Here is a 27,770-nt window from a genome sequence, read left to right as displayed (position 1 = left end):
TTTATTTCAATAGTTTTATTGCAAAAACATCATAGACATGTTTTCATACAAAAGCGAATATATGGGAAAAACTTGTAATAAAAAGTTATGATTACAAATAGCATTAAACATCCTTCCACACAAGTGAAATACATACACACATTCTCTCAAATTTGAATGTTTAACGTTTACAACTGCATACAATAGTATTTGTTGATTTGAATTCCACTCACACAAAATTGCGTCAAAGGAATGGCTTACTGTATATTATAGGTTACACAAGAGTTACGTTTGTTCACAGACACTCATTATTGTAACTTGGGAAAAAAATGCACCATTGAACACAAAGACCTTATTATTATGCAACAAATACTTACCTGTAAAAGTCTAAGTTATAGAAGAAATTTCAAGCCAAATGACTTTATTTTTGGCAGTTTTTGGCAAGTGTATTAGAGAAAACCAAAATTAAGCTGTTTGTCCTTGTCCGAGGAACTAGAGATTTTGTTCATCAGTCAGTGTCCTCGACAGACAAGACTACATTTAATGATGAAACTGGCTACAAATCAAGTTCCTATAGAAAGCAATTTGCCATAGCACAGCGGTATATTAATGATGATGAGTATTGACACTAGATGGAAACAGAAATGCAAGACATCCTTTTATAAGAAACATTCTGTTATAGCTTGGTGATGCTAAGACAAAATAGGTGACAAAAACTGTCTACACAGCAAAAAATGCCACGAGAAAAAAACAGACCGATGAACAACCCACTGATAATTAACAGCCAGCAAGTTCATATTAAAGAAAGTAGACTAGCTGTAATATTTAGTAACTCTTATGAACTTTAAACCAGTAGAGTTTATAACAAGTCTGTAAGCTTAAAAAAAATATTTTGAAAAAATAAATAAAAAATTTATCAGATAACTATATGAAATTCGTGTTTGTTATCTCTAACATGTCTTTTAAGTGGAATGGTGCATTTAACTAAAAAAAATCATTTTTAAGTCATGGAAAAGATGTTCAAATCAGTGGGGACAAGCACAAATATGTCACATTGTAACTTATAGTAAGTACCCCAGTGGATCAGTTGCATATAAAAGTATGCATATAGATACACTAAATGAAAGCAATAACAAATAGCTGACCCGTTTGGCAAATAAATGGATATATACATTTTGACATACATGACCTTCACATTTTTTTTCAAGTTTGAATAATAAGGTAAATTCATTTATGTTTCCATGATAAACATGAATTCTACGACAGCTTCAGTCAAAGTTGCAAAGCAGTATCACAAATAACTCCAGTACCAACAAGTAGAACATAAATCTACATATTGGAATAAAGTGACTGTAAAACCTATTCCCCACTCACCAGAGTCAACATTAACCAACAAATAAAAAAATACTAAATACAGGTATTATTGAATTTTCTTGCAGCTGTTTTGTTCAAAGAATGCTGAATTTAAATTAATAACCATTTAATTTATGACATTCCCAATTAACATTACAACATCCTCTATTTTGATAAATCATTTTTGGCAAATATAACATTGTAATCTTTCATATGTGAAAACTGAACAGTTTTTCATTATTTAGTTAGCGTTTATTCTTCATTCTTTAGTCTATGAATGGGTTGGTTAAAGCAGGCCTGGTACTTCCACTTAACAAGTACAAGTACACTGACAGCATTACATACCATACTGATTGCGATAATACTCACTGTTAACAAAATTAATGAAATATTGCTTAAAAATCAATATCAGTAACTGCACATGCAAATAAAGTTATAAAATAAATTTGATTGAATAATACTTTGATCAACAAATAATATTATTTATTAATGTACATAGTGATAGATTAGCTCTGTCAAAATACAAAACACTAAAAAGGTTTACACATGTTTATATATTGCAAGTTACAACTGTAACACTTGACTGCTAGTATAAATGAAGACCCGGCAAAAATATAAATCTACACATGTTCCAAATTTAACTTTCATTTAAAAACCTAGCTTAAGAAGAAATTCTTTATATTTTACTTTATCAAAACATTATGCCAATTATAAAGCTTTAGACCTGTATACTAATGAATATGATTTTAAACATGTACTTGTTATTGTAACTAGGAAGTTGACTGAATAAAGTTCTGAAATCATAATATGTGTAGAACATGTAAGCTATTTCGAAATGACCATGTTTAAAATTATTGTTGGAAAAGTTTTATGTTCAAATAGCCATGTACATGAAACATCAATAAAACACACATTTTCAAGCACAATGTTTACATTAAAATATATTGAACATTAATGTCCATCAACACATTGTGGTATATCAAGTAAATTAACCATGAAATGGTTGACAACTGCAATAATACCAAAAAAGAAATAAACAATGTAAATATATAAATATGATAAAAATGTCAACATGACCACAAATGATAATTTAACAATGAAAGTACCGGTACATCATATGGACAGAAATATATTTTTATAAAACAATAAACAAATACTCATATAAAAATGATAATTTTGTTTAAGTTACCTGTTTGAAAATGTGCATACACATGGAAGCATTTCACATTTTTGGGAATAAATTACTACAAGTCTGAATACATTATTGAAGTTTTCACAATTCGAAAGAAATCACAGACTGATTTTGGACTGAAGAGGTAAAAAAAAAAGGAATAAAATTTGTTGCATGCACTTACATTAATATTTAACTTTTGGAGCTTTAAAAGGTTTATTTGTATTTGTTATGTAACAAGCCAGTGCTTGGGAAACATAATGCCCCCTACTGCCCTTTGAAGTGGCACAGCAGCTATTTTAGAGAAAATTGTAAAGTATTGGCCCATAACTTGGCCAAAAACTAATGGACTTAAAGGAAACTCACACTTAATCTGAAAGTCATGTAGTTAGACTCACATACCAAAAATCAGCTCAATATCTGAAAGCATTGCGATAAAAACCTCAGGAAAACAGAATGCCAGACCGACTGACAACACAACTTCTATATGCCAGTAAGTAGACTGCAAAACTCCTTATAAAATTTTATGAAAGCAAATTCACAAAGCAAATTCACAAAGCAAAGCATGAACAAGGGCTGTTTGTAAAACATGCATGCCCCCCCATATGGGCTGTCAGTTGTAGTGGCAGCCATTGTGTGAATACGTTTTTTGTCACTGTTACCTTGACTTATGACCTAGTGACCTGAAAATCATTAGGGGTCATCTGCCAGTCATGATCAATGTACTTATGAAGTTTCATGATCCTAGGCGTAAGCGTTCTTGAGTTATCATCCAGAAACCATCTGGTGGACGGACGGAGACCCCACCACAACAGTACATAATATAATCTGCAAATGTGGTCCTAAACTGTATCCAAGAACGAGTCACTGTGACCTTGACCTTTGACCTAGTGACCTCAAAATCAATAGGGGTCATCTGCCAGTCATGATCAATGTACCTATTTAGTTTCATGATCCTAGGCGTAAGTGTTCTTGAGTTATCATCCGGAAACCATCTGGTGGACCGACCTACCGACATGTGCAAAACAATATACGCCCTCTTCTTCGAAGGGGGGCATAAATATGATCAGATCAGGTCTGCTAAAACACTGTTCAAAACACGTTTTTTTTCAAGGTGAACAAACAAAAAGTATTAAACTGTTTACAAAAATACTAAACAGTAAAATGTCCATTGCTAAACATTACCATTATTTAGCGTACTAACAGATGACTCACAAGGGTTGAATAATCAATTTAAAACAAGAGATGTGTAATGCCCCCTATTGCCCCGCTTTGAAGCCATATACTTGACCTTTGACCTTGAAGGATGACCATGACGTTTAACCACTCAAAATGTGCAGCTCCATGAGATACACATGCAGGCCAAATATCAAGTTACTATCTTCAATAGTACAAATGTTATGGGCAACGTTAAAGTTTTCAGACGGACGCACAGACTGACGGACAGTTCAACTGCTATATGCCATCCTACAGGGGGCATAACAACCAAAAGAACAGCAAGGCTATATACCGCGGTATAGTTTTACCAATACTGACCTTGCAGGTCAATAAATATTTGTATACACGCAAACTAAATACGTGTATAGGACGGGTCACACAGTTCTCACTGACAATAGTTCCACATCTCTCTCCTCCTGCGGCCGTATGATGTGCAGGAACTCCTTTAGATTCTTGAGTAGACCCCGGTGGAAGGGGTTATAGAACTGTCCCTTTCCATCTTTAAGGTAGCTATATCGCTGATGATTGATTCTCTCATTGACTGTAAGGTTGTAACTAGCGTGGAAACACTGAAAATACACAACACCGCAAACATAATTATATTATGAATATAAGCTTTCAAAGAAGCTCTTAACGAACTAAAGGAATATCCACTGATCTCAGGCAGTGTTGTTCTGGAAAAAAGAGATGGGTTTTTATAAATATTTGTTTTCTTGAATACAAATTTGATTAAAAGGTCTTTCTTAAATAAAGTTATAACTAGAAAGTCTTTTAAGATGACAAAAATCTCTGCAATAGCTCATTTCAAGCTCGTACAAAACTACGGTAAAATATTAAAATCTGCCGAAATTTTGTGTGTTTTGCTTCAAATCGATCACACACGGAGACAAAAATCTCACATTGACTTAATGAAACCATTCCAAAAGTTCAATAGCACATAAATCTGCAACAAACATAATGACATACACAAAGATAATGTCTAACACTTATGCTTAGTATAATGATGTACGCCTCTTAAATTTGCCAAACATCATGGGCACACAACTCTGCAAAGAAGTTTTCACATGCGAACATTACGTTTTGCAAAGTTGACAGTATAAACCATATAATTAAAAAGTTTCATGTAAAAGCAGAAAGCTGAAGGACAAAGAACAAAGTAAGACAGACCAACCGAGTGATGTCAGTGCAAACCCACCATCAAAGTTTGTGGAGTATAATAAATTGTATAGATAATACATCCCTTGTTACATACAATTTTGTTGCAAAAATATGAAATACGCGGTGAACGTCTGAAATACCTGTATATTAACAAGCAAATTCATTGAATTGATATCCCCCCGCCAAAAATAAATTATGTGACAGACAACGCCAATATTATTTCCCTCTGCCTTTGGCGGGGATAAAAAGGGATTGCATTTATTTAAACACAACATATTGCAGATTTTTATTTATAGTACAATTTGTATAATGTAGCAGAATATTGTGGCCTGCTCTTTTTGCTTTCTCCCAGCTATCCAAAATTTGAATTTATTTTAAAATGTGATATAACATAACAAATATTCAAGTTCTAATGAACATGTTTTGCTTTAACAAAAGCCTATATTCATAGAATAAGACTAAGGATTAAAAAACAAGACTCAGTCTGGGAAAAATGGGCTTCATGCATGTGCGCAAGTTGTTCCAAATTAGCCCACAATCTGCAAAGGCTAATCAGTGAGGACACTTTCCACTTTTATAGTAAGTTTTGTTGAGAGAAAGTCTATTTTAAACAAAAATCCAGTCTAGGTGGAAAGTGTCGTCCCTGATTATCAGGTGTGGACTGCACAGGATAATCTGGGATGACACTTACACACATGCCTTAACCCTTTCATCGCTGGAACCGAACTTGCAAACAGTTTGGATCCAGATGAGACGCCACACAACGTGGCGTCTCATCAGGATCCAAACTGTTTGCTATTCTGATAGTATTCTTTCAAAAAATACGAAGTAAATGCTAATTTTAGAGATTCAGCAGACGACATTTTAGCAGACGACAAATTTCCCAGCATGCAAAGGGTTAATCCCAGTTTTCCCAGAACGAGTTCCACATGTCACCAGACTGGACCGGCTATTATTCCTGCTTTTTAGCAGTACCCTGTACCTTTTGTGATGCTAGATCCTCCTTTTTAATGGAAGTTAACATTAATACACAAATTTAGATCAATATGACCCATTTTTGTGTTGAATATAATACCAAAGGAACAGCTGCAGGTCTACATGTAAATCTGACATTGCATTTATCATAATATACAAGAACAAGGAATATGAAGATCTGTATGAACAATGGAATGTTAATCTCCTTGATCTCTATGCTTTCAACAGTAGAATATTCGTTGATTGCTCTTGTAAACATAATGTTAACCAGATAATAAGAATATATCTATTGTACATGTAATAAACACATATTATGACCACAATTCCAAGCTGCCTAGACTGATACCTGCATCAAAATCCAGTCAATGTACTGAGGGTTGTTTATCAGAATTTATTATGTTGAATGGAAAAAAAATAGTTTTTTTTAAGTTTAAGTAAACCATTGACCAAAATGTCAACAATTGACAATGACAGCAATAATGAAATATATCAAAATGATTTTATTGTTTTTAGCAGACTTTAACCCAAGAATTATTTCAAAATGCATTCCGTGGTTACTGACAAGTTGTTATAAGTTTTCATTATATACATAACTAAAAATGCATATTACTTAATTCTAAAGTCAGCACACAGTGTGTGTTTTTGTGTGTAAATAATCGGTGCCGGTATACTGCCCCAATTCCGATAGATTTGTATATATATTTTATTCATCTCCCACCCAGCTCTACAAGTTTCACCTTGGTAAATATAATATTGAAAACAATTTAATTCTCAATTTTGAAGCATTTATTTACAGTACATCAACTACACTGATTTCCGCAATTTTTCCCAATCCAAAGAGACCCCGCCCCATTCCAAAAATGGTGAAAAAAACACACACTGGCATTAACCCTTTGCATGCTGGGAAATTTGTCGTCTGCTAAAATGTCGTCTGCAGAATTTCTTAAATTAGCATTTTCTTCTATTTAAAAAAAAACAAACTATCAGAATAGCAAACAGTTTGGATCCTGATGAGACGCCACGTTCTGTGGCATCTCATCTGGATCCAAACTGTTTGCAAAGGCCTTTAAAATTCGGTTCCCGCACTGAAAGGGTTAAAGGCAAAGTCGTGCTACTTACAACAATTACAGTTGACTGAAAACAAGCGTATCTTATATCACATGTAATAGTGCTTTTTTTTATAAATTACATTCTTAAATCATAAATAATGAGATTACATTGTCTCATTATCATCATCTTTGTCTAACAGATCTCTATTCAGGGGGACAATGTGGAAGAACTCAAGCAGGTTGATCCGCCAGCCACAGTTGAATGGGTTCCTAAACTTCCCCTCCTTGTCATGCATGTGCTTGTATCGCTTGTAGTTGATCGACTCGTTTGTGGTGAGATTCGTGATGGCCAGGTAAGCCTGCAAACAGAGGTGGACAATATACTTAAAAGGTGCTTTAACTGAAGTCAGTTTCAGTCATGCAAATAACCTGGTCAAGGGATCCTGCCATTTTGAAGATATCTATTTCTGAATGCATTAACATGTTACATTCCTGCCTCCATAGATAAGATAATCTGAGCAAGTCTATTTGCAATTAACCCTTTGCATGCTGGGAAATTTGTCGTCTGCTAAAATGTTGTCTGCTGAATTTCTAAAATTAGCATTTTCTTCGATTTTTTTTCAAAGAATACTATCAGAATAGCAAACAGTTTAGATCCCGATGAGACGCCACGTTTTGTGGCGTCTCATCTGGATCCAGACTGTTTGCAAAGGCCTTCAAAATTCGGTTCCAGTACTGAAAGAGTTAACAAGCGCAAGTTTGTTGAAGCTGTGATATTTTGATCACTGGTTTACTGCCTTGTGTGTCATACAACATACCATTTGAGCGGTGATGTAGGCGGAGACTCCCTCAAAGAACACTGCAACGCCCATGTAGAAGATGTAGACAATGTTCCAGCTCTCTTGCAGCACTTGGATGGTGATCAGGCTCATGTAGATGGCAAGCGCCCCATTCAACATTACCGTATAAGAAAATATTACAAACGAAACTCTGAAAACAAACTCCTGCGATTAAGGAAAAAACCACGACAAAATCAGCCTAAGCTATGGTACCTTATGTTAGCTATCTAATGTTTGTTAGTAATAAATCAGATCTGTTTTGGATAGATTCCCAGTATCATATGCAACATTTCATACGAGCAAACATGATGGCTTACATTTGAGTGAGGTTTTCTTAAATCATTTGCAATTAGTAATTTATCCAGCCCTTAAAATTTGCAAGCTTAATAAATATTGTATGACTTAACGACCACAATTTGCAAGCTGTAAACACACATTTTGGTCGAAAAAATGCGCATATAACTCAAGGAACCCACCAAAACAGGCCTCAATAAAATCATAAGCTTATCTTACCATCATGGCAGAGAGACCAGTCACGGCAATTGTTAAAACTGCAGCCTCAATGGCACCAATTATTGTGAGCCAGTCCCAGCCAAACAAATGGACGATGTAGTAGCAGAAAAAGTCGGTGATATATATGTTGACCAGGGTAATCAGTGTGAACGACAAAAACCAGTGCCTAAAACGAGACCAAAACAATACTGCATTTTAGGGTTGCACGAAGAAATGCAGCATTTGTGGTAAAGAATCACGAGAATTATATTACAAAGAAGTACTTTTTTACATTTTTGTTTGTTTATCACATCTCTATAATCAAATCTTATCTTGAAAGAAAAAATCAAAAGGCATCTTCTTACCAGTATAAATTTTACTTTTGTACATTGGAATTCAATACATTTATTGGAATTGTAATGCACTGAATATTTGTACAACAGTAAACACAATATGTTAATTTTTTACTGGTTCATTATTTTTAAGTACTTATAAATTTCATACCATTTTATTTTTTGTCTAAAAAGAGCCTTGATATAAACTTAATTAAGTTTAAAACACGTAATGAATCATGGATGCCTGTTCATCATGCACGAGAGAGAATTGATGCCAACAGGAAAACAAAGGAGGGACACATAATATATAAGTACTCAATATTCCTTTGTATATTACAATTGCTGGGGAAGAGTTTCTTGTTTCCTAATATACAAAAGCTTGTAAAAGCACCATAACCATTTCATGCAATTCAAATAATGATAGGTTTGCTTGTTTTGACACGTAGCACAATAAAACAAACACCAAAAAATAAATTTATAGTTGCTTGCAGTTTTCTGTTTTTAAATGGTAATTTGAGTTTCTGGTCATTTCAAATCACAGACTTTTTCAAAACTACAATAGAAAAGGTGCAGGTTAATAACACATTTTAGAGAGGAAATGAAAGAAACAAATAGGTACCCACATTTATGAATGTGCCTATGAAGAAACAGTAATAACAAAAGAAGTATTCTATAATACTAAAATATTAAAAATTTAAAGAAACTATGCATGTTTAAAATATTAAACCATCAAAAAGACAAAGGACTAGCATAACAAATATTTTTAATAACACACATAAATGTAACCTACTTTTTATAGATACTATAAAGATACCAGTATATCATTTCAAATTGTAACTTTATACTGACTAAGACTAAAAAATGCAGATATTTCTAGGCTGGTGTGACTAGTGCTAAATACCCGAACCAAGACAACACATAACATGCATGGGAAACAAATAATTATAACTAAATCTAGTGTAAACCGAGTTTGTTCATTTAGCAATCTTTAAAATCGGCCTCACTCTTAAATACAGGACTTAATGCATGTGCTTAACCCTTTGCATGCTGGGAAATTTATCATCTGCTAAAATGTCGTCTGCTGAATTTCTACAATTAGCATTTCTTCGATTTTTTTTCAAAAAATACTATCAGAATAGCAAACAGTTTGGATCCAGATGAGACGCCACAGAACGTGGCGTCTCATCTGGATCCAAACTGTTTGCAAAGGCCTTCAAAATTCGGTTCCCGCACTGAAAGAGTTAAAAAGTCTTCCCTTTACGCTAACTTGGTACGACACTTCCCCATAGACTCTTTTTTTTTCAAGAATAAAAATTTCCTAAAAAGCTGACTGTATAGTCCCAGATTAGCCAGTGCAATCATTAGCCTTGGTGGACTGCACAGGCTAATCTGGGACAAACTTAACCAACATGCATCAAAAACTGTTTGTCCAGAGCGATGATAAAATATCAATTGTAGTGAAGGGTTATCTTGTGGGAGTGAACATTACTCGATTAATGTGTGTGTATTTCGATGTTTATGAGGTCCCTTCGCGCCCGAGGCTGCATTAGGTGAGGACCCGGAGTGTGTCCCAGCACTCCTACCTAATCAGATTTTTAGACTCACGAAATTTGGGACGAATTTCGAATGATAGCTGCAATTTCCAGCTATTTATAGTTTTTACTAAAATATTTTTAATTTTGGGGTAGTCTTTTGCTGTGGGGGGAAACCGGAGTACCCGGAGGAAACCCCATCTGTCCGGTATGGTGACCACCAACCAAACTCACATGCGCCGGGAGCGGGAATCGAACCCGGGTCGCCAAGGTGAGAAGCGAGCGTGCTAACCACTGCGCTAGCCGGACAGCCCAAACTCGATTTATTGGAGCAATTTTAGCAGGGAAATTACATATATGGTGAATATTCAGATTAACAATTGCAAGCAGACGGACAGACGTCCGCATACTGACAGATATGACTACACCAACACTGTGGTTGGGTAATAATTAAACAAGTGCTGAAATATGGTAACAAAGGTAGCTAGTAGCAGGTGCATTGGTTAAAGCTAGACATGCATATTAGTACATGCAAATCATTCCATGATACAAGTGGTTCACAGATAAGTAGTTATATACAATTTTGTAAATTTAGTGTAGAAGTAAATGAAAAAGGTGCTATATATTATCAGAAACCGGTGATAGGCTGGGAATTTTGGCATATTTCCTGATGACAAGAACATATTTTTGATTGGCTGGGATTTTTGGCGCATATCTGATGGCAAGCAGTGCAATCGAAAACATGGGCAAATTGGTGGTTTGTCAATTATGGCTAAAGTAGGTTAAGTTTTTTATCCGAATACATGTATTCTTTTTTTTAAATTAAATAAAATAAACATTGTAGAGGGAAGAGAAATATTTAAGCATGATCATTTCATTCCAAATAGACATTCACAGCTAAAAGCAAAGCTTAAATATTTGACAATACTTATGTAAATACCAGTAGAAATACAGAGTACATAAGATCATTATTTTTCCAGGCTATACATTTTCATGCCACAAGCAATGTCTTTAAGCCTTATAATCCTGTTGCAACGAGGTCCTGATGTTACAAGCTTAAATAAATCCGAGAGGAACTTACCTGTTATTCACACCCACACAGTTGTAGATATAGGGGCAGTGATGATCAAACACTTTGACGCACCGGTTGCACACTTTGCAGTGTTTTGAGCGGAGAGGTTTCACCGTCCTGCACGTGTGACACAACCGGCTCAATGGGTTCTCTCCCTGCTTCCATTCATCAAAGTGGGCAACCTGTAGCAAGAGCAATCTATTGTCATTGAGAAAACAAACATTTAATGCCATGCACAGCTTGAAACATTCTTGTTGTCTCTTGGTCAAGACACCAAACACAGTTTTGCAATATACCTAATGAATTTTCTTTTACATGTATGAGACAACAAGCAGTTCATTATATCTCAAAAGATATAAGCTGTCCTCTGAGGAAGCTGGGCGCCTGTAGCTAAAAGGATTGGCCCAGAAAAGACTGTGCAGGCCGCATACGCTAATGTGGGACTGCATTTTTTATTTTAAAGGAATAAAGGAAGTCTCTTCTAAACAACAATATAGTTTAGGGACAAAGTATCGTCCCAGATTAATCTGGGCAATACTTGTTGCAAATCCATTTCCCAGAGACCTGTTCTTATTAGACTTTATTTAAACAAGGTTGAAAACCCCACAATATTCAGTGATATTTTTACGAATTTTCTCTTCTGATTCCTGGGTCTCCATAACTTGCAAATCTATGAGTCCCAGAATTGAAAGGACGTGTCCAAATATTAAACTAGATTCCTTTTGTAGAAATTTCAATTCACTTTTGCGACTCACATAATTAGAAACTAAATGCATCCCCAGAGGTTTTGTGAGTCTGGGACCCAGGACACCTAGGCAAAATAAATCACTGAATAAATCACTGAGTATAAAGGTTTCACAAAGCACTCATCGTGTTTGATCGTTATTCTTCTTTCTTAAAAAAAAAAATTGTCTAAAATGAGGATGATGCAAAACACACAAAAAAGTATGATTACTGCAAAATGGTTTCCTGCTGCAGTAACTAGACAGATATAAAAGGTAATATACCTAACATTTACAATATATTCTGCATACACACCTGTTTAATAGCCATGTCATACTCGGGTATATTCCTGGGCAGGAAGCCAGGGTCGGTGGTGCTGGCATGGAACAGCGAGATCCACATGGCTGCATTGGTGATGAAAAAGACGATATGCAGCATCTGCAGGTCATACCAGGTGTACGGCAGGCACTGAAAACAATGTAGCCATAATGAAACTTCTGAAACATATCAGGACAGTAATTCATGTTACATTCAGTAAGCATTTACGGATACATGAACAAGAGATGTGTTTGTCAGAAACACAATGCCCCCTATTGTGCCGCTTTGATTTTTTTTTTACCTTTGACCTTGAAGGATGACCTTGACCTTGAACTCAAAATGTGCAGCTTCATGAGATACACATGCATGCCAAATATCAAGTTGCTATCTTCAATATTGAAAAAGTTATGGCCAATGTTAAAGTTTTCGGACGGACAGACGCCATATATTTGACATTTGACCTTGTAGGATGACCTTGACCTTCACCTTTCACCATTCAAAATGTTCAGCTCCATGAGATACACATGCATTCCAAATATCAAGTTGCTATCTTCAATAGTGAAAAAGTTATGGCCAATGTTAAAGTTTTTGGACGGACGGACAGACGCCATATATTAGACATTTGACCTTGAAGGATGACCTTGACCTTCACCTTTCACCACTCAAAATGTGCAGCTCTGTGAGATGCACATGCATGCCAAATATCAAGTTTCTATCTTCAATATTGAAAAAGTTATGGCCATTAAAGTTTTCTGACGGACGGACAGACTGACATACTGACTGACACACTGACGGACAGTTCAACTGCTATATGCCACCCTACCGGGGCCATAAAGACATCAAACAGAACACTATTTCAATTATTAATGCTGATATTGTTTGTTTTGTTTTTTCTCTTGTCCCATTTGACTTACAGATTCTTTAATGACTTATCCGTATCTATAGTCTGCTTTTCCCTGACGATCGGACTACATTTTATGGGGAACTCCTTATAATAATAAGTTGTTTTATTTTAGCCTCGCTCTGGAAAAACTGGGCTTCATGCATGTTCGTAGTATTGTCCAAGATTAGGAAATACAATTTCCATTTTCAAGGAATTGTTCATTAAAAGGAAACTAAAATCCAGTGTAAGGGGAAACAAAGTCTTCCTGATTCTCTGAGACTTCACTTTAGGCACATGAATTAAGCCCAGATTTCTCAGAACAAGGCTCATTTTTCATATCTAAAAACCAGTCCTACCTTGATGATATACATAGGATAACCCCAGCACAAAAGATTCACAAAGAAAAACAGCAGAGGACCTTTGCTGTTACCAGGAGGACCAAACACTATGGACCTGAAAAGACACATTTAGAAAATAAGCATACTATATTTTTTAAGAATGTGAAACAGGTAATAAAGATTTTTGCATTACTAATAATCAGCCTTTTTTAAAACATGAAATTATTTATTAACAAAATATTTATCAAAATTACTAGAAACAGAACATGTAACACACTTAACTTAAAAAAAATTAAAAAGGTAAAGAATAAGTAACAGGCAAATTCGTTGAATTGATATCCCCCGCCTATATGCTTCTGGACACAAAAGTGTTATATTTGACACTCAAAAAAGCATTTTTTCAAGATACAAAGGGCCATAACTCCTTTATTATCCAACGGTGTACAATGCCATTTGGCGTGCATCATCCTCTTATCCATATATATACTCATACCATGTTTCAATGAAATCCGCCAAAGCACTTCCAAGATATGGCTCCGGACACAAAACAGCATTTTTCCAAGATACAAAGGGCCATAACTCTGTTATTAACATATGGTGTACAATGCCATTAGGTGTGCATCATCCTCTTATCTATATATATATATATACTCATACCAAGTTTCATTGAAATCCGCCAAAGCACTTCCAAGATATTGCTCCGGACACAAAAGTGCCGGAAGGACGGACAGAAAGACGGACGAACGAACGGACAACGCCAAAACAATATCCCTCCGCCTATGGCGGGGAATAATAAAGCTAAGACAATCATACCAGAAATCAATCTTTGGCAGAAAGCTGTTTTTCTGTTTGAGCTCAGCTTTCAGATAATCCATTACTGCGGTATGTTTGCGGCCAGTAGCCAACATTAGCGGCGTCTTGCCGTTTTTGTCAGCAAGAGCTATGTCAACGCCATCCTGAAAAGGGCCACACAGCAAATACAGGCACACATTCCATATCTACCAACACTTTTCTTAAGTAAGTTTTTAAAAAACTTGTTAAGAGAAATTCAACACACTGCAGATCCAATATAAAGCGATCCATTATTTCGCAATGTCCAATATATCGCGAGTCGGCCGTGGACCCCTTGTTTTCTTGCATTCAATAGTCTGTACAATCCGACATTAATATCTTAATCCAGTTTGGTCAAGATTTGTTTGCCTTCATCAAACATCACATGTATGCTTGTGTAATGCCACACGCAATAACCCCAAATAGCCAAACATCAAAGACCTGATGCCAGCTGTCATCACATTCTTCTTGGTAAACATATCAGACAATCATGTTTCAGGCAGCTGCATACACCCAGCCTAACCCATCCGAGGACACCCATGGTGTTAAATACTAGTACATTTCACTGATCAATTCCAACCTATCTCAACAATGTAGCGCAGTACATTATATACAGCATAAACGACTAGTTATTAATGGAAAGAAAAGTTTACACATATTTTTAAAATGCACCAATTTTTAAACAACAAAAAAATGCGCTACTAAGTTTTTAATCAGCAATCGATTATTAAAACCGATGCTTTCGGGTCACCGTGACCTTGACCTTTGACCTAGTGACCTCAAAATCAATAGGGGTCATATGCGAGTCCTGATCAATCTACCTATCAAGTTTCATGATCCTAGGCCTAAGCGTTCTTGAGTTATTATCCGGAAACCATTTTACTATTTCGGGTCACTGTGACCTTGACCTTTGACCTAGTGACCTGAAAATCAATAGGGGTCATCTGCAAGTCATGATCAATCTACCTATCAAGTTTCATGATCCTAGGCCTAAGCGTTCTTGAGTATTCATCCGGAAATCATTTTACTATTTCGGGTCACCGTGACCTTGACCTTTGACCTAGTGACCTCAAGATCAATAGGGGTCATCTGCGAGTCATGATCAATGTACCTATGAAGTTTCATGATCCTAGGCCCAAGCGTTCTTGAGTTATCGTCTGACAACCACCTGGTGGACGGACCGACAGACCGACAAGAGCAAAGCAATATACCCCCTCTTCTTCGTAGGGGGGCATAATAAGAGAGAGGACACCATGCTGAATGTTAAAAAATGCACTAAGTGTTCCGTGACCTAGTTTTTGACCCGGCAAGGCCCATGTTCGAAATTGGCCTTAAGATCATCTAGATATAACTTCTGACCAAGTTTGGTGAAGATCGGACGAAAACTACTTGAATTAGAGAGCGGACAACATGCTGAATGTTTAAAACGCACTAAGTGACCCTGTGACCTAGTTTTTGACCCGGCAAGGCCCATGTTCGAACTTGGCCTAGACATTATGTAGATACAACTTCTGACCATGTTTGGTGAAGATAGGATGAAAACTACTTGAATTAGAGAGCGGACACTTAATGCGGACCGACAGACAGACAGACAGACCGACAGACAAGTTCACTCCTATATACCCCCTTAAACTTGGTTTGTAATGAATGTACAACATCAGTGTTTTTGTGTTACTTTAAAATCTCATTTGCATACCCTGCATACATCTGTGCAAAATTATTATTTTAATTTAACATATACCGGGTAGTGAATTATGGATCCGAAGGTCAATTTACACTATTGTGTTGATCCTTTTGTTTGTAAGATTTGCATAATACATTATAATTAATTTCAATGCAGTTAAAAAAAAAAGAACTTAAAAGTTTGCAATCTTCAATATAATAAATATCTACTATAAATATATCAAACCTGTTCACAGAGTTCTTTGACACCGTTGATATCTCCATTGATACATGCTAAATGGAGAGGTGTTTGTCCAAAGTTGTCTTTCTGTCGTGGGTTAAACCCAGAGTATATCAGAAGCCGCATTAGCTCGGATTTACCTTAAACAGCAAACATAATTACACAATTACATCATAAAATGAACAGAACACAAACTAAACAAAACTATTGCCAAGCAATATAAGTCCCTTAATGGCTCCACCATTGTCAGAAATATTTTTTTATATATTTGTTGCCATAGCAACCAGAATTTTTGAAGTAGGAACAAAATGAAATGACGTGCATAATTTCCTTATTGCCATCTATCCATGTTTCAAGTTTCATGAAAAAATATTAAGAACTTTTAAAGTTATCGCAGGATCCAGAAAAGTGTGACAGACAGACACACAGAGTGCAAACCATAAGTCCCCTCCGGTGAAACCGGTAGGTGACTAATAAATGTGAAATCCTAAACAAAGTATGTCAATTATAGTTTAATACTAAAATTTACAACTGACAATGATGTTTACATATGTATATTGCCTTACAAAAATGACATATTATTAATTACCAGTATATTAAAACTATTATTATTATTATTATTATCCCATCAATACTCCAAATAAGCTTAGCTCTTTTACTATATTCATACAAAAATGCAAGTTGTATATTATCAGTGTTTTTTGGAAGCACTTGCAGCTGGCGATTTCACAGGTTACAAACAATCTTCGTGCCGGCTACTTTTCCTCAAAATATCAATTCAAAACAGCTTGAAACACTCGTTTTAGTTCTTAGTTGCTGGCAGCTTACTTTCAAAATATAACTGGCTACTCAAATTGTTATGAAGAACACTGATATTATGCTTGCAAGATGTATTGTTTGTGTATTTCCATGAATGGCAAATGCTCATGTTACAAAAGCTGGTGAGGAGATGATACTAGGCATGTAGCCTGTTCTGGTAGAACTGGGTTGAATTCATGTGTGTTTAGTTTAATTCCATGTAAGCCTTTGCAGTCTGCACAGGCTAATCAGGGAAATCACTTAATGCCTCAAAATCAGGGAAATCACTTAATGCCTCAACTGGATTTTCTTTATGAAGAGACTCCTGTACATGCAAAAAATTCCATTAAAACGGAAAGTCTCGTTCCTGATAAGCCTGTGAAGACTGAACAGGCTCATCTTGTACGACACTTTACGCACATGCATTAAGCCTAGTTTTCCAAGAATGATGCTCCATTGTTAACCCTTGATAAGTGTATACTAAACTGGTACCTTTAAATGCAGCCCAGTGCAAGGCAGTGTCGCCATCCCGGTCCACCATCTGTAGCCTGGCCCCCTTGCCCATCAGGTAACCAGCCAGCATAGTCTGGCCATACTGTGCAGCAACTATGAGACACGTGCAGCCTTTATTATCCGTTATATCCAAGCTAACACCAGCCTGCACCAGTATGTCCACTATTGCTATGTGTCCGTTCACACACGCCCAATGAATGGGCCTTGCACCAAGGTCATTATGGCTGGTTTCATTGACAGGTGCTTTCTGTTCTAGAAGGTATCGCAGTACGGGAGCATGGCCACCTAAGCAGGCCCAGTGGGCTGGCGTATGACCTTTCTCGTCCCTCAGTGACAGCACATCAAGCCCCATCTGCTCCACGACTGTCTGCACTGGTATAAGCATACTGCAAAACACAATATACACATGACCCAATTTTGTAGATTAATTAACCCTTAAAGCGCTGGAGCTGAATTTTAAAGGTCTTTGCAAACAGTTTGGATCCAGATGAGACGCCACAGAACGTGGCGTCTCATCTGGATCCAAACTGTTTGCTATTCTGATAGTATTCTTTGAAAAAAAATGAAGAAAATGCTTATTTTACAAATTCAGCAGACAACATTTTAGCAGACGACAAATTTCCCAGCATGCAAAGGGTTAACATTGTTTTTTCTGACACCTAAAATTAAATGTTGAGTGGACTGTTTACAATAAAAATCTTCGTTAATTCAGGCTACTGGCTAAAGTAGGACTTACACAAGTCTTACACCATAATAAATAGTATCAATGCACTATATTATACATTTCATGCTAATTGAACAAGTTTCATCCGAATTTTCTTGGAGAGTTCTGAAAAACTGAAGAAAAGATTCTGAAATTTGGTTAAAGTTTGAGATGTACCAAGCACTGAAAAAAGGATAGTGACGCGTATATGTCAAATGATTGAAACAATAATTAGAGGCAATCAAAATGATTGAGGATATATCCATCCCCAAATCCACCCCTGCCAGGAGTGGGCACCTAAAAGTACCAGGAAGGCTTTGAGTGATTCTGAAATGATCAGAAAAAAAGACCTTAATCAGATGTTTATTTTGTGCACTGTTCACATCAAGAACAACTTATTTGAGTGGTTTATACAAGATTTTTGTGTGAGACAGAAAATCTGTTAGTGGATACCACATAGTAAATTTTTGTCAAAAGGATACAAGTGTTACAAGGAAATTAAACGTCATATGATGGCAAATCTGAACTTTACTCAGGTGACCGCTAAATCATGTTGTACTTTTAACAAAACATAATATAATGACAATTAAAAAATCTCAACGTGACCCCATTAAATAACCTTTATGTGAATTGTTATCAAAAATATGTCATTTATTTTATATACATAGCCCCCATTCCTGTTCCACATATAGAAGCATTTTAAAACAGTAAAGCTCGCTAATTATATCACTAAAGGAAATTCTTAAGTGATCTTTACAGCACAGTGCAGCAAATTTCTTATTAATAAAGAATTGGTAAACAGCATTTTCCCAATCAGGGAAAACTTACAAAATTACAATTAGTTACTGTACTAAAAGTTACAAAAAAAGAAACTATTGCTTCATTTGGGTTCCAAAATGGCATCCTCGGCAACAAAACAGATAAGGGTTTTGTTCTGTGTAACCAACAGAATCTTGCAAAAAACTGGTTTGATGAATGCGACTATTTCAGTTTAATTTCTATCTATTTTGCATTCTAAATTGATATTTCTTAACTTAATTACTTTCTGTAAATTCAAGTCATAAAAATAAGAACTTCAAACAAATAACTTAAAAGAGGACATCAGCCTCATGGATGCCTGCAGTTGTAACGCAAGGCTTTAAGAAAACTTAATTTGTTGATGATGGCCAACACAAGTCAGTTTCAAATGAGGTCCTAGAAGTGCATCAGTCAGAATCTCAGTTTATAAAACAAATGTCTCCAAATTATTATTAAGCATTTCAGTCCAAAGTGTGCACTGAAACTTAACATTTCACCAAAGAGACAAGTACAAAATATTTAAATGGGTTTTTGAAATTATTATATCAATCAATGAAACATAGCTTAAATTCTGAATTTCATTACACTAGTTTACCCAAGTACAGGGTTGTTCATGCTAATTTTTCCAAATTGGGCTGGTACTGATTCTTTTCCCAATATGGTCAGAAGAATCAATGTTCCAAATGTAGGTCAATATAACAGCATACTAGATAAGCTGCATATCAGCGTAATATACGCATTAGAAATATCAAGATACGCTCAATTTATCATTTCCCTGCGTACATTTAAGCAAGCCAATCTGGACTTACGCAAATGATGTAAATTCTCTGCGTAAAACGTAAACAAAACATATACAGAGCTTATTTTCTTTCGCCAAAATATGAGACTGGTTATCGTAAAAATCAGAGCTAATTTGTGTGATGGATTGTAGAAATAGTCAGCCAAGTGGGTATGTATACTCTGTATCATCTAGACGCATGGTAAATTTAGTATTGATTTTTTAACAGACAGACAAGCGCTTATGTGCATATTAAATTACATGAAGAGGTCAGCATGGCTCCTTCGAAGCCAAAACAAATTATTTCTCAAAGTAAAATTGATTCTATTTATACGGCAAAAGTTGTAACGAGTAAAAACATTGTACTGCCAATACTTAATGATTTAATTACCAGATTTCAAATAAAAAGGACACACTTAAACGCTAATAAAACAATGGTTGAAAGTTGGCAAACAGGTTTTCCGTGGCTCACGGTGGTGGACAATAAGGACGAAGTTCGTCTTAAATGTAAAATCTGCCAACAATAGAAGACAGTTAAAGTGATTTAAGTAGTGTGTCTGTACCTCGGCTATATTCTTGTTTTACTTTTAGCAAATTACCCTTCAAGCAAGACAAAATTTGACCATTTACCCCCATGCTTTAAAAGGTTGTTTTTTTTACCCCCATGGGTCCAAAAATTATCTATAACGCTGATATAAAGGTCAAATTAGGTCATGTGAAGTTAGTGAGCTAATAGTGTTCAAAATTATCAAAGCTTTGTAAGAAGCACTCTAGATGTAAGGCAAACACACATCATCTTAATTAAACCAAGAATTTTGACCTTCTGAATAAGTCTCAGTTTACAATAGGTCAATTATTAGGTCAAAATAAAGTTAAAATGATGTGGGTGTAATAGTAGTTTTCAAAGATTACATTCTTGCAAGTATCAAAGCTTTGTAGGAAGCAATATTGATGTTATAAGAAATCTTTTATTTATGTTAATGTGTTGTAAATGGTTTATGAATGCGAAAATAAAATGATGACATTCAAACCTTATATACACATAACCTGCTGTGCATATCTCAGATTGTAAATACCAAAGAACAGACAGAAGGATGTACATGATACTAGTACATTCATACAGCATCAAGATGTGTAGTGATAAAAACAACTTGAACTTTATCCTTTTATATAAATAATATTCTCAAAATTCTCACAAAAGTTTTTATGTCGCAGTCATCACACAAGAAGCAAGGACGCCAGAAGGCCACTTGACATTTTTTTTGTTTATCATAAAGCTCATAATTTTAAATGTTCTTCATTTATTCACCAATTTACTTCAAATGTTCATTTTATTTTACAGTGATAACACAAACAGCAAATTTGCTGGTGTGCCAGTCTATAAGTTATATCAGGTTTAATGAACCACACAGACATGTAAACATGCAGCCACAGACAGGTCTGCCTGGCACAGCATCCAGGACTGGATACATTTTCGGAAAACTGTGATTAAACAGAAATTCATTTGCGGCATCAAATGTGAATTTCTTTTAGTATTCATACTTTTTTAATAAATAACATGGAGGCTAAAATGTACATATTACTGTTTCATTTTATTGTAAAAGTGTCCTCATTTGATTATGTTTCACCAAAAAATATACAACAGAAACGGAAATTCTGGAACGAAAATCACAGTTACAGGCTCTGGAGATACAGCTCTTACAACAGGAGCTCACTGACATGAGAGAAGTGACTAGGAACCTACAAAACAGCCTCACAAACAAGGATGATCAAAGTGCAGCCATAGTGGATCAACCAAAAGACATAAGTGACCACCCACATGCTGAACAAAGCTGTCAATACCAAGTTCTAAAGGCACTTAAATATGAAAAGAAAGCAAGGCTTTCAATGGGAGATAGGATCAATAGCCTGGTAAACATTTTAGAACAAAAGAATCAAAACATGGTTAACCTTTTGGAACTAAAGAATCAAGATATGGTTAAGCTTTTGGAACTTAAGTATCAAGACATGGTCAACCTTTTTGGACAAAAGAATCGAGACATGGTTAAACTTTTGGAACAAAAGAATCAAGACAATCTGAAAATGTTTGCAGAAATGAAAGCAGTTTTATCATCAGTCAATTCTATTTAAGACAAGCTGAAGGATCAAGTGATAAACAGTTGGTCACAGGAGCCTAAATGCACAAGAACCCTAGATGGGTTAAATAAAAGTGCAAACAACTGCATGATTGCATTTCATGCACATCTAACCATGAGTATAGCAAATTTGGAACCCTGGGGGACGCTTGTCTTTGACCAAGTTCAAATCAACCATGGAAATGCCTATTCAAAAACAAATGGAATATTTACAGCCACAAGGTCTGGGGTTTATGTGTTTTACGTACATATTCTTGGCTCAAATCGTCCGATGGAAATCTGCCTAAAGAAAACGATAACTGCATACTTTTTCTATACTCCCAGGGTGGCAGCTCGTTTGGCTCTGACGACAACATGGCTGTTGTGGACCTAGCTGAAGGTGACTGTGTGTCTGCCGCCAAACTTGGCCATTTTGGAGATGCTCCATTCTATGTTCACCACCTCTGGAGCAACTTTGCAGGCTACATGTTATATCCGTTGTAAACATTGATACTTTAGTAACACTACTATAAGAGTGGCAAGAACTATCAAGGAGTAGACTTCACTCCAAAACCAAATTACAAACACTTGTTTTCATGACTTACATTTGCAGCAAAACGTCTAATGAATATTTGATGTTTGTTTCTCAAACCTATTCTACATCATTGATGGAAACTTGCATTTCATTCATCCTTACTAATCATATGATGTTGTTTAATATTCGAGAGTTGTCAATTTTTGTAGAATTCTTTTCTCAATTGTCTGCCATAATAGAGACAAATCAACAGGTGACTTCAATTGAATGCGACATATACGGAAAAAAATATGGCAAACTCCAACAGTTTCAAGAAATTATTTCACCAATATATAAATACAGAACTCTGTTGTAGTTCACTAAATCCTAAAAATTCATATTTAACTTAAAAGCATCACCCGTGAAAATATCCATGCCAGGGAAATAGCTTCAAAATGTATCTTCCAAAGCCAAAATTAATGAAAACTATTTCTAAGTGGGTGACCACTTGACATTAACGACTGTTATCGATAAAAGGCAAAGAATTACCTACATGACTTCTTAAGCCTCGATAAGATTCAGAAGCATGCCTATGTTTCATAAGAGTCTGTAATTCACGAGACGAAAAAAAAAATACTAGGAGATTTGATCATCTAAAAGACTTGACCTATAAGTACGAATATACTGGTAACATTGTCTGACGAACAGTTTATTTATTCTGCCTGATAGACGCACTGAATTTAATTTCTTCTGTCATTTGCAAATTTTATCGGCCATAAGCTGAAGGGCTGATTCAATCTGAAACAATGCAGTAATCAAACGAAGTATTATTGTTGAGATTCATGACTCATTTGAATAAACACAACATCGTGTTTGGATTCAAAGGAATGAGTCACAGAACAGACAAGTTGAAATACCAGTTTGTCTTTATATATATACCGGTACACTGCAACTCCATAATCATTATATTCCAGTTTGCGGGGTCCAAACATTGCGATAGCGATATATCTGGCGCACACAATATAACTTGTCAGGTCATTGTATATGCATTTATATGTATGCAGGGCTATAGATAACAAGCGTATTTGCGTTATGACGCAATTAAAATAACCAAAAACGTAATTAAATTCAAAATAAAGCGTACAAAAACGCAAATAAAAATTTAATAACGTAATTCCTGTAAAAGACCATGCGTCACAAAACGCAATTCTTACGAACACCGGGTATTTTTTAAGACTGGTTATTTTCCGTACACAAATGTACCGGATAGTTTATATGCCATCCTTTAAAGAAAGTCTTTCCAGCGGTTATCAATCTTTGGGGTATTATTTTAATTATTCGTAGACCCATTCGATTTCTACTTTCATTTTCAAGGTATTCAACTCAAAATGACCCGAAAACGGGGTGCATCGCTTTCATGAACAGCCATAACTTCATCAATTGTGCAGCGATTTTCACTCGGTCTTATTCAACGCAAAAATGAATGAACTTTGATTCGATGTTCAGTAATTGTTAGTTGATATGTACATGTACAGGTACCTTTTTGAATTCCATTTGTATAAATAATACAGTTACCTAAGTTGTAGATTTTTATTCTATCATATATGTCATTCCCTAAATTACCCAATTGAGTTAAAAAACCGGGGTTGAAAAACCCAATTAAGCTCAAAAGTAGGGGGTGAACATTTTTGCTAAAACTCTATTGAATTTACAAAAACCCTATTGCTATCAGAAACAGGGGGTGATTTACCCAATATACCCCAAAAGTTATCTATAGCCCTGAATGTATGAATAAGTTTAGTTTGGCAATTTCAAAACAATTTATTTATGTACCTTAACCGTAATGAATTTAACGATAATTTGTTAAAAAGCTTTACAAGTCAAAAAATTGTTTTTGACAGTGTAATGGATGAAATACACAATTTCCATGAGGATTACAGCCGGTTGCCATCATCATTCATCTAATTAACTGGCCAAGATTTCTGTTGGCGTTGTCGCAATTACATGGTGTACTTGTACTTCACGAGAAGTCTGCATGATTTAACTTAAAGTATTGCTAGTTACAATAATTCTACTCTCAGCTTTATAACTCAAAGGGTTGCTGAAAGTTGCAATGTGCCGTCTTTTGTCCAAAGGTGCAAAGTTTGATTACCACTGAAAATGCTAAGGAACACTGATACTGCAAAAACCTATTAATGTTTACCTGTCTCAAGCACAAACTCATGGGAATTGTACCATTAAAGCAAGAAATAATTGCTTTTTATTTACTTTCTTATTCTTTCGTACGCTCTTTCCAACATATTGGGAAACTGTTGTAATGTTGCCAACTAAAAGTGTCGCTATCAGTATGGTCACAGTACACCAATCATTTGCACATCGTGATGTTTGATGTATTTCAAGTCGATAACGATGTCAAACAATTGTAGAATATTAACACTGTTCCAAATTTCAAAATGAAAATGTCAGCAAGAATAGTGTGTCAAAACATAATCATGTGTTTTTAGGTAACATGCAAAGGATAACGTTCCAAGGCTGCCTTTCAGGTAAATTTAATGTGTTTTTGAAGCTTATTCATTGCTTTCCTTAATTGGTAAATAACAACGTCTTTTTAGTGATGCGCAAGACTGTACGCAGAACAGCGATTGTGTTTCGGAAGGGGTGCTGTTATGTATTCCCAGAGCAGCCACAGCATAAACTATCAAAGGCTTTGGGAGTTGGTTTATATGGACTACAGGTAGGGCATGCCTTCAAGTGCTGTTGCTCATAAAGCGTGTGAATTGGTCAATATCATTTGTCCAATAGAATGACGCTTTGCCTTTAAAGGGATCTTTTCACGGTTTGGTAAATTGTCAAAATTGAAAAAAGTTGTTTCAGATTCGCAAATTTTCGTTTTAGTTATGAAATTTGTGAGGAAACAGTATTACTGAACATTTACCATGGTCTAATATAGCTAATACATGCGTCTTTTGACAAATTAATAACCTAAAAATTATAAAGCGTTGCAACACGAAACGATTGAATAATTTGGAGAGTTCTGTTGTTGTCGTAAAATTTTGTGAAACTACGAAGATTGCTCATATAATGCATAAAATACTTCAACCAAGTATGCTTGGCAGAATAGCCAAGCGGGCTAATGCGTTTTTACTCCAGGTTACTCCGGGGGTCACTGGTTTGAGTCCAACTGCGGGTTTTTTCCTTTTTTAAATTTTATTCTTGATTTTCTTACTGGAGCTTTTAAGATCCAATGTTTTCATTTATCAATATTAAGCATTTAATGACTTATTTCAAAACATGCCAAAAACTGTGAAAAGGCCCCTTTAAGCGAGCATTGGTTGGGTAAAGCGAGATATGCAATTGACAGAGGATCTTAAATTGGATTTCACAATTTTCAGCGAAGGCATCATGCTTTGATCTTTAAAATGGCTAGTTGCAGAAACTGCAAAAAAAACACTGATTGGAAAAGTTCAGGCGCTCCCCAGACTTGGATTTCAAAATCCAAGCGCCCCGGCAAAGTAATTCTTCTCGAATTCTCTGAGCTTTTATAAGTACATACGTACAGCTCAGAGTTCTTCTTGTTAACCCATTTTTTAATGTAAAAAAAGTATGTCTCACGTATGTCTATAAAATCGAGTTCAATCAACCTTATACATTGTTTCAAACACAATAACTGTTATTACTGATATCAATTTGCGAGTGAATTGTGGAGAAATACTCAAAACAAAATCTTTGTACAAAAACCATTATCAAACCGAAAGCGGAAGTTTTGAATTGACGATTCAATCTTTCTTACAGATGTTCCTAGATGCAAGATCTATCTCGCCGAGGATTCCGGAGATAGTCTATAGTGTATTTTCGAATTCGGAATTACTTGGAAAAACTTGGCTTAGTCTATTGCAGTCTCAGCCAAACATGGCCGGACCGACATACATGTGCTGTAAAATTTTGTAAGGTCCGGCCTGTCTGTCAAATAAACAGGACCGATAGTCTGGTAAAAAAGAGAACGAATGCGTTGGTTTGTATAGGCTTGTTTATGGCTCTGAAAATTTTCTGAGTTGCAAAAATAGCGATAGTGTCTTGATACACATGCTTTTCTGTACCAACGCTCTTTCTGCTGACGGAATTTTCCGAGGGCACCTGATTGGTCCATTTTTGTGCATCTTACGAATGCCGGTCAGGACGGTCAAAATCCATGAAGGCCTAGTCGCTTAACTAGATAATCATAAATCTGATTATTAAATGATTCAGATATCAATTTGTGTGGTTGCAATAGTAATGTACATGTATAATAATGTTCATTGTCATTCGAACCTTTATTTTCTTGGCTGTCAATGCCCCATGCCTGAAAAAGGCTGGTAATCATTTCTCGAGGCCGTTGTCGGTTAAGCCGTTTTGACGAGACTCCTATCTCACATGCCCGCTAAGGGTAGCTTAGGACAGGTAAACAAGTATCGGCTACCTTCGTTTTGGAAAATGTTCTTAAGATATTACGGGGAGCGATCCCCAGCGGGAAATTAGAATGATTGATGAGAAAATGTATATTTACTGTTAACATGCGTTCAATATTTTTTTTGGATATGCTTTAAAGTTATTTTACTATTGTATTCTGTAGCCGGTAGGTCCAGTAAAAAAAGAGGAGGTCCTGTATTTTTCCCATTTTACAGGACCTACCGTCCTGTAAAAATTTGCCTAGTTTGGACTCGACTGCTATTGCAAAAACATATACATTTAAAAGAAATGTTGATGTGTTTGAAATTTTGGATTAATATCAATATTATGCGAGCATAACATTATCATGTAAGTTGTTTTAATTTGTGCATTATGGATATATTTACGATATATTTGTGTTTATTTATGCCAGAAAATATTTATGTGGCTTATATTTCCGATTAAACTGCTGCCCGGATTCTGGGTGGCGAGTTTCTTTGGAATCAGGTTGTCAGTTGCAACTCCCAGCAACCTGGAGGGTCAATAGCTGGGAGTTGTATTATTGCAACTTCCCGGCAAAGGAACCTTAGCACCCTGTGGAAAGCACTGCGTTTACGCTGTCTATCTGGACTTCTGGACTGGTAACAGCGTATATGTAGCTTACAAACTTGCAAACGAATACTATGTCATACAAATTTAATAAGTGATGAAGTTTGACAACATGCAAAAAATGATCAGGTCAGAACATGACCAAACATTGTGATGGCAACCTCTGTAAACATTCGCTAGCTGAAACATATAATCAAATCATTGAAATATGCATACCCAGATTTAATTGTCTCAAATATAGGATGTGATCTGATAGGTGTTCCATATGTGTCTTGATTCGTGGGATCACTCCCAGGCTCCAGAAGTGGTTGATTCTCCCCATTCCAGGTTGCCATTTTGACGAGTTCCT

At 35.7% G+C, this 27,770-nt stretch overlaps 1 protein-coding gene across 2 annotated transcripts; it reads right to left on the bottom strand.

The window, feature by feature from the left end:
* Positions 1-27,770, bottom strand: LOC127861166 (uncharacterized). 2 transcript variants are annotated; one of them, XM_052399545.1, is made up of 10 exons: positions 27,638-27,770; positions 17,460-17,866; positions 16,176-16,309; positions 14,249-14,391; positions 13,454-13,550; positions 12,212-12,364; positions 11,183-11,355; positions 7,722-7,893; positions 7,072-7,262; positions 1-4,290 (listed from the first exon to the last, which is right to left on the bottom strand). In XM_052399545.1, exons 1-10 carry the CDS (start codon positions 27,754-27,756, stop codon positions 4,167-4,169), a joined length of 1,713 nt encoding a protein of 570 aa, XP_052255505.1. In that variant the 5' UTR covers positions 27,757-27,770; the 3' UTR covers positions 1-4,166. The 2 variants fall into 2 exon arrangements, with proteins under 2 accessions (XP_052255505.1, XP_052255507.1); XM_052399547.1 differs by lacking the exons at positions 7,072-7,262; positions 7,722-7,893 and adding an exon at positions 8,256-8,421.

Source organism: Dreissena polymorpha, chromosome 15 (genome assembly GCF_020536995.1).
Source record: "Dreissena polymorpha isolate Duluth1 chromosome 15, UMN_Dpol_1.0, whole genome shotgun sequence".
Lineage (NCBI taxonomy): Eukaryota > Metazoa > Mollusca > Bivalvia > Myida > Dreissenidae > Dreissena > Dreissena polymorpha.
This window is presented reverse-complemented; position numbering and strand designations above follow the sequence as displayed.

Coding starts and splice junctions, on each gene's coding strand:
- LOC127861166 (XM_052399545.1), bottom strand. CDS start 27,756: ATGGCAACCTGGAATGGGGAGAATCAACCACTTCTGGAGCCTGGGAGT. Junction 13,551..14,248: donor CTGCCAAAGATTGATTTCTG/GTATGATTGTCT, acceptor GTGTCTTTTCAG/GTCCATAGTGTTTGGTCCTC. Junction 11,356..12,211: donor ATGACATGGCTATTAAACAG/GTGTGTATGCAG, acceptor CTCTTGCTACAG/GTTGCCCACTTTGATGAATG.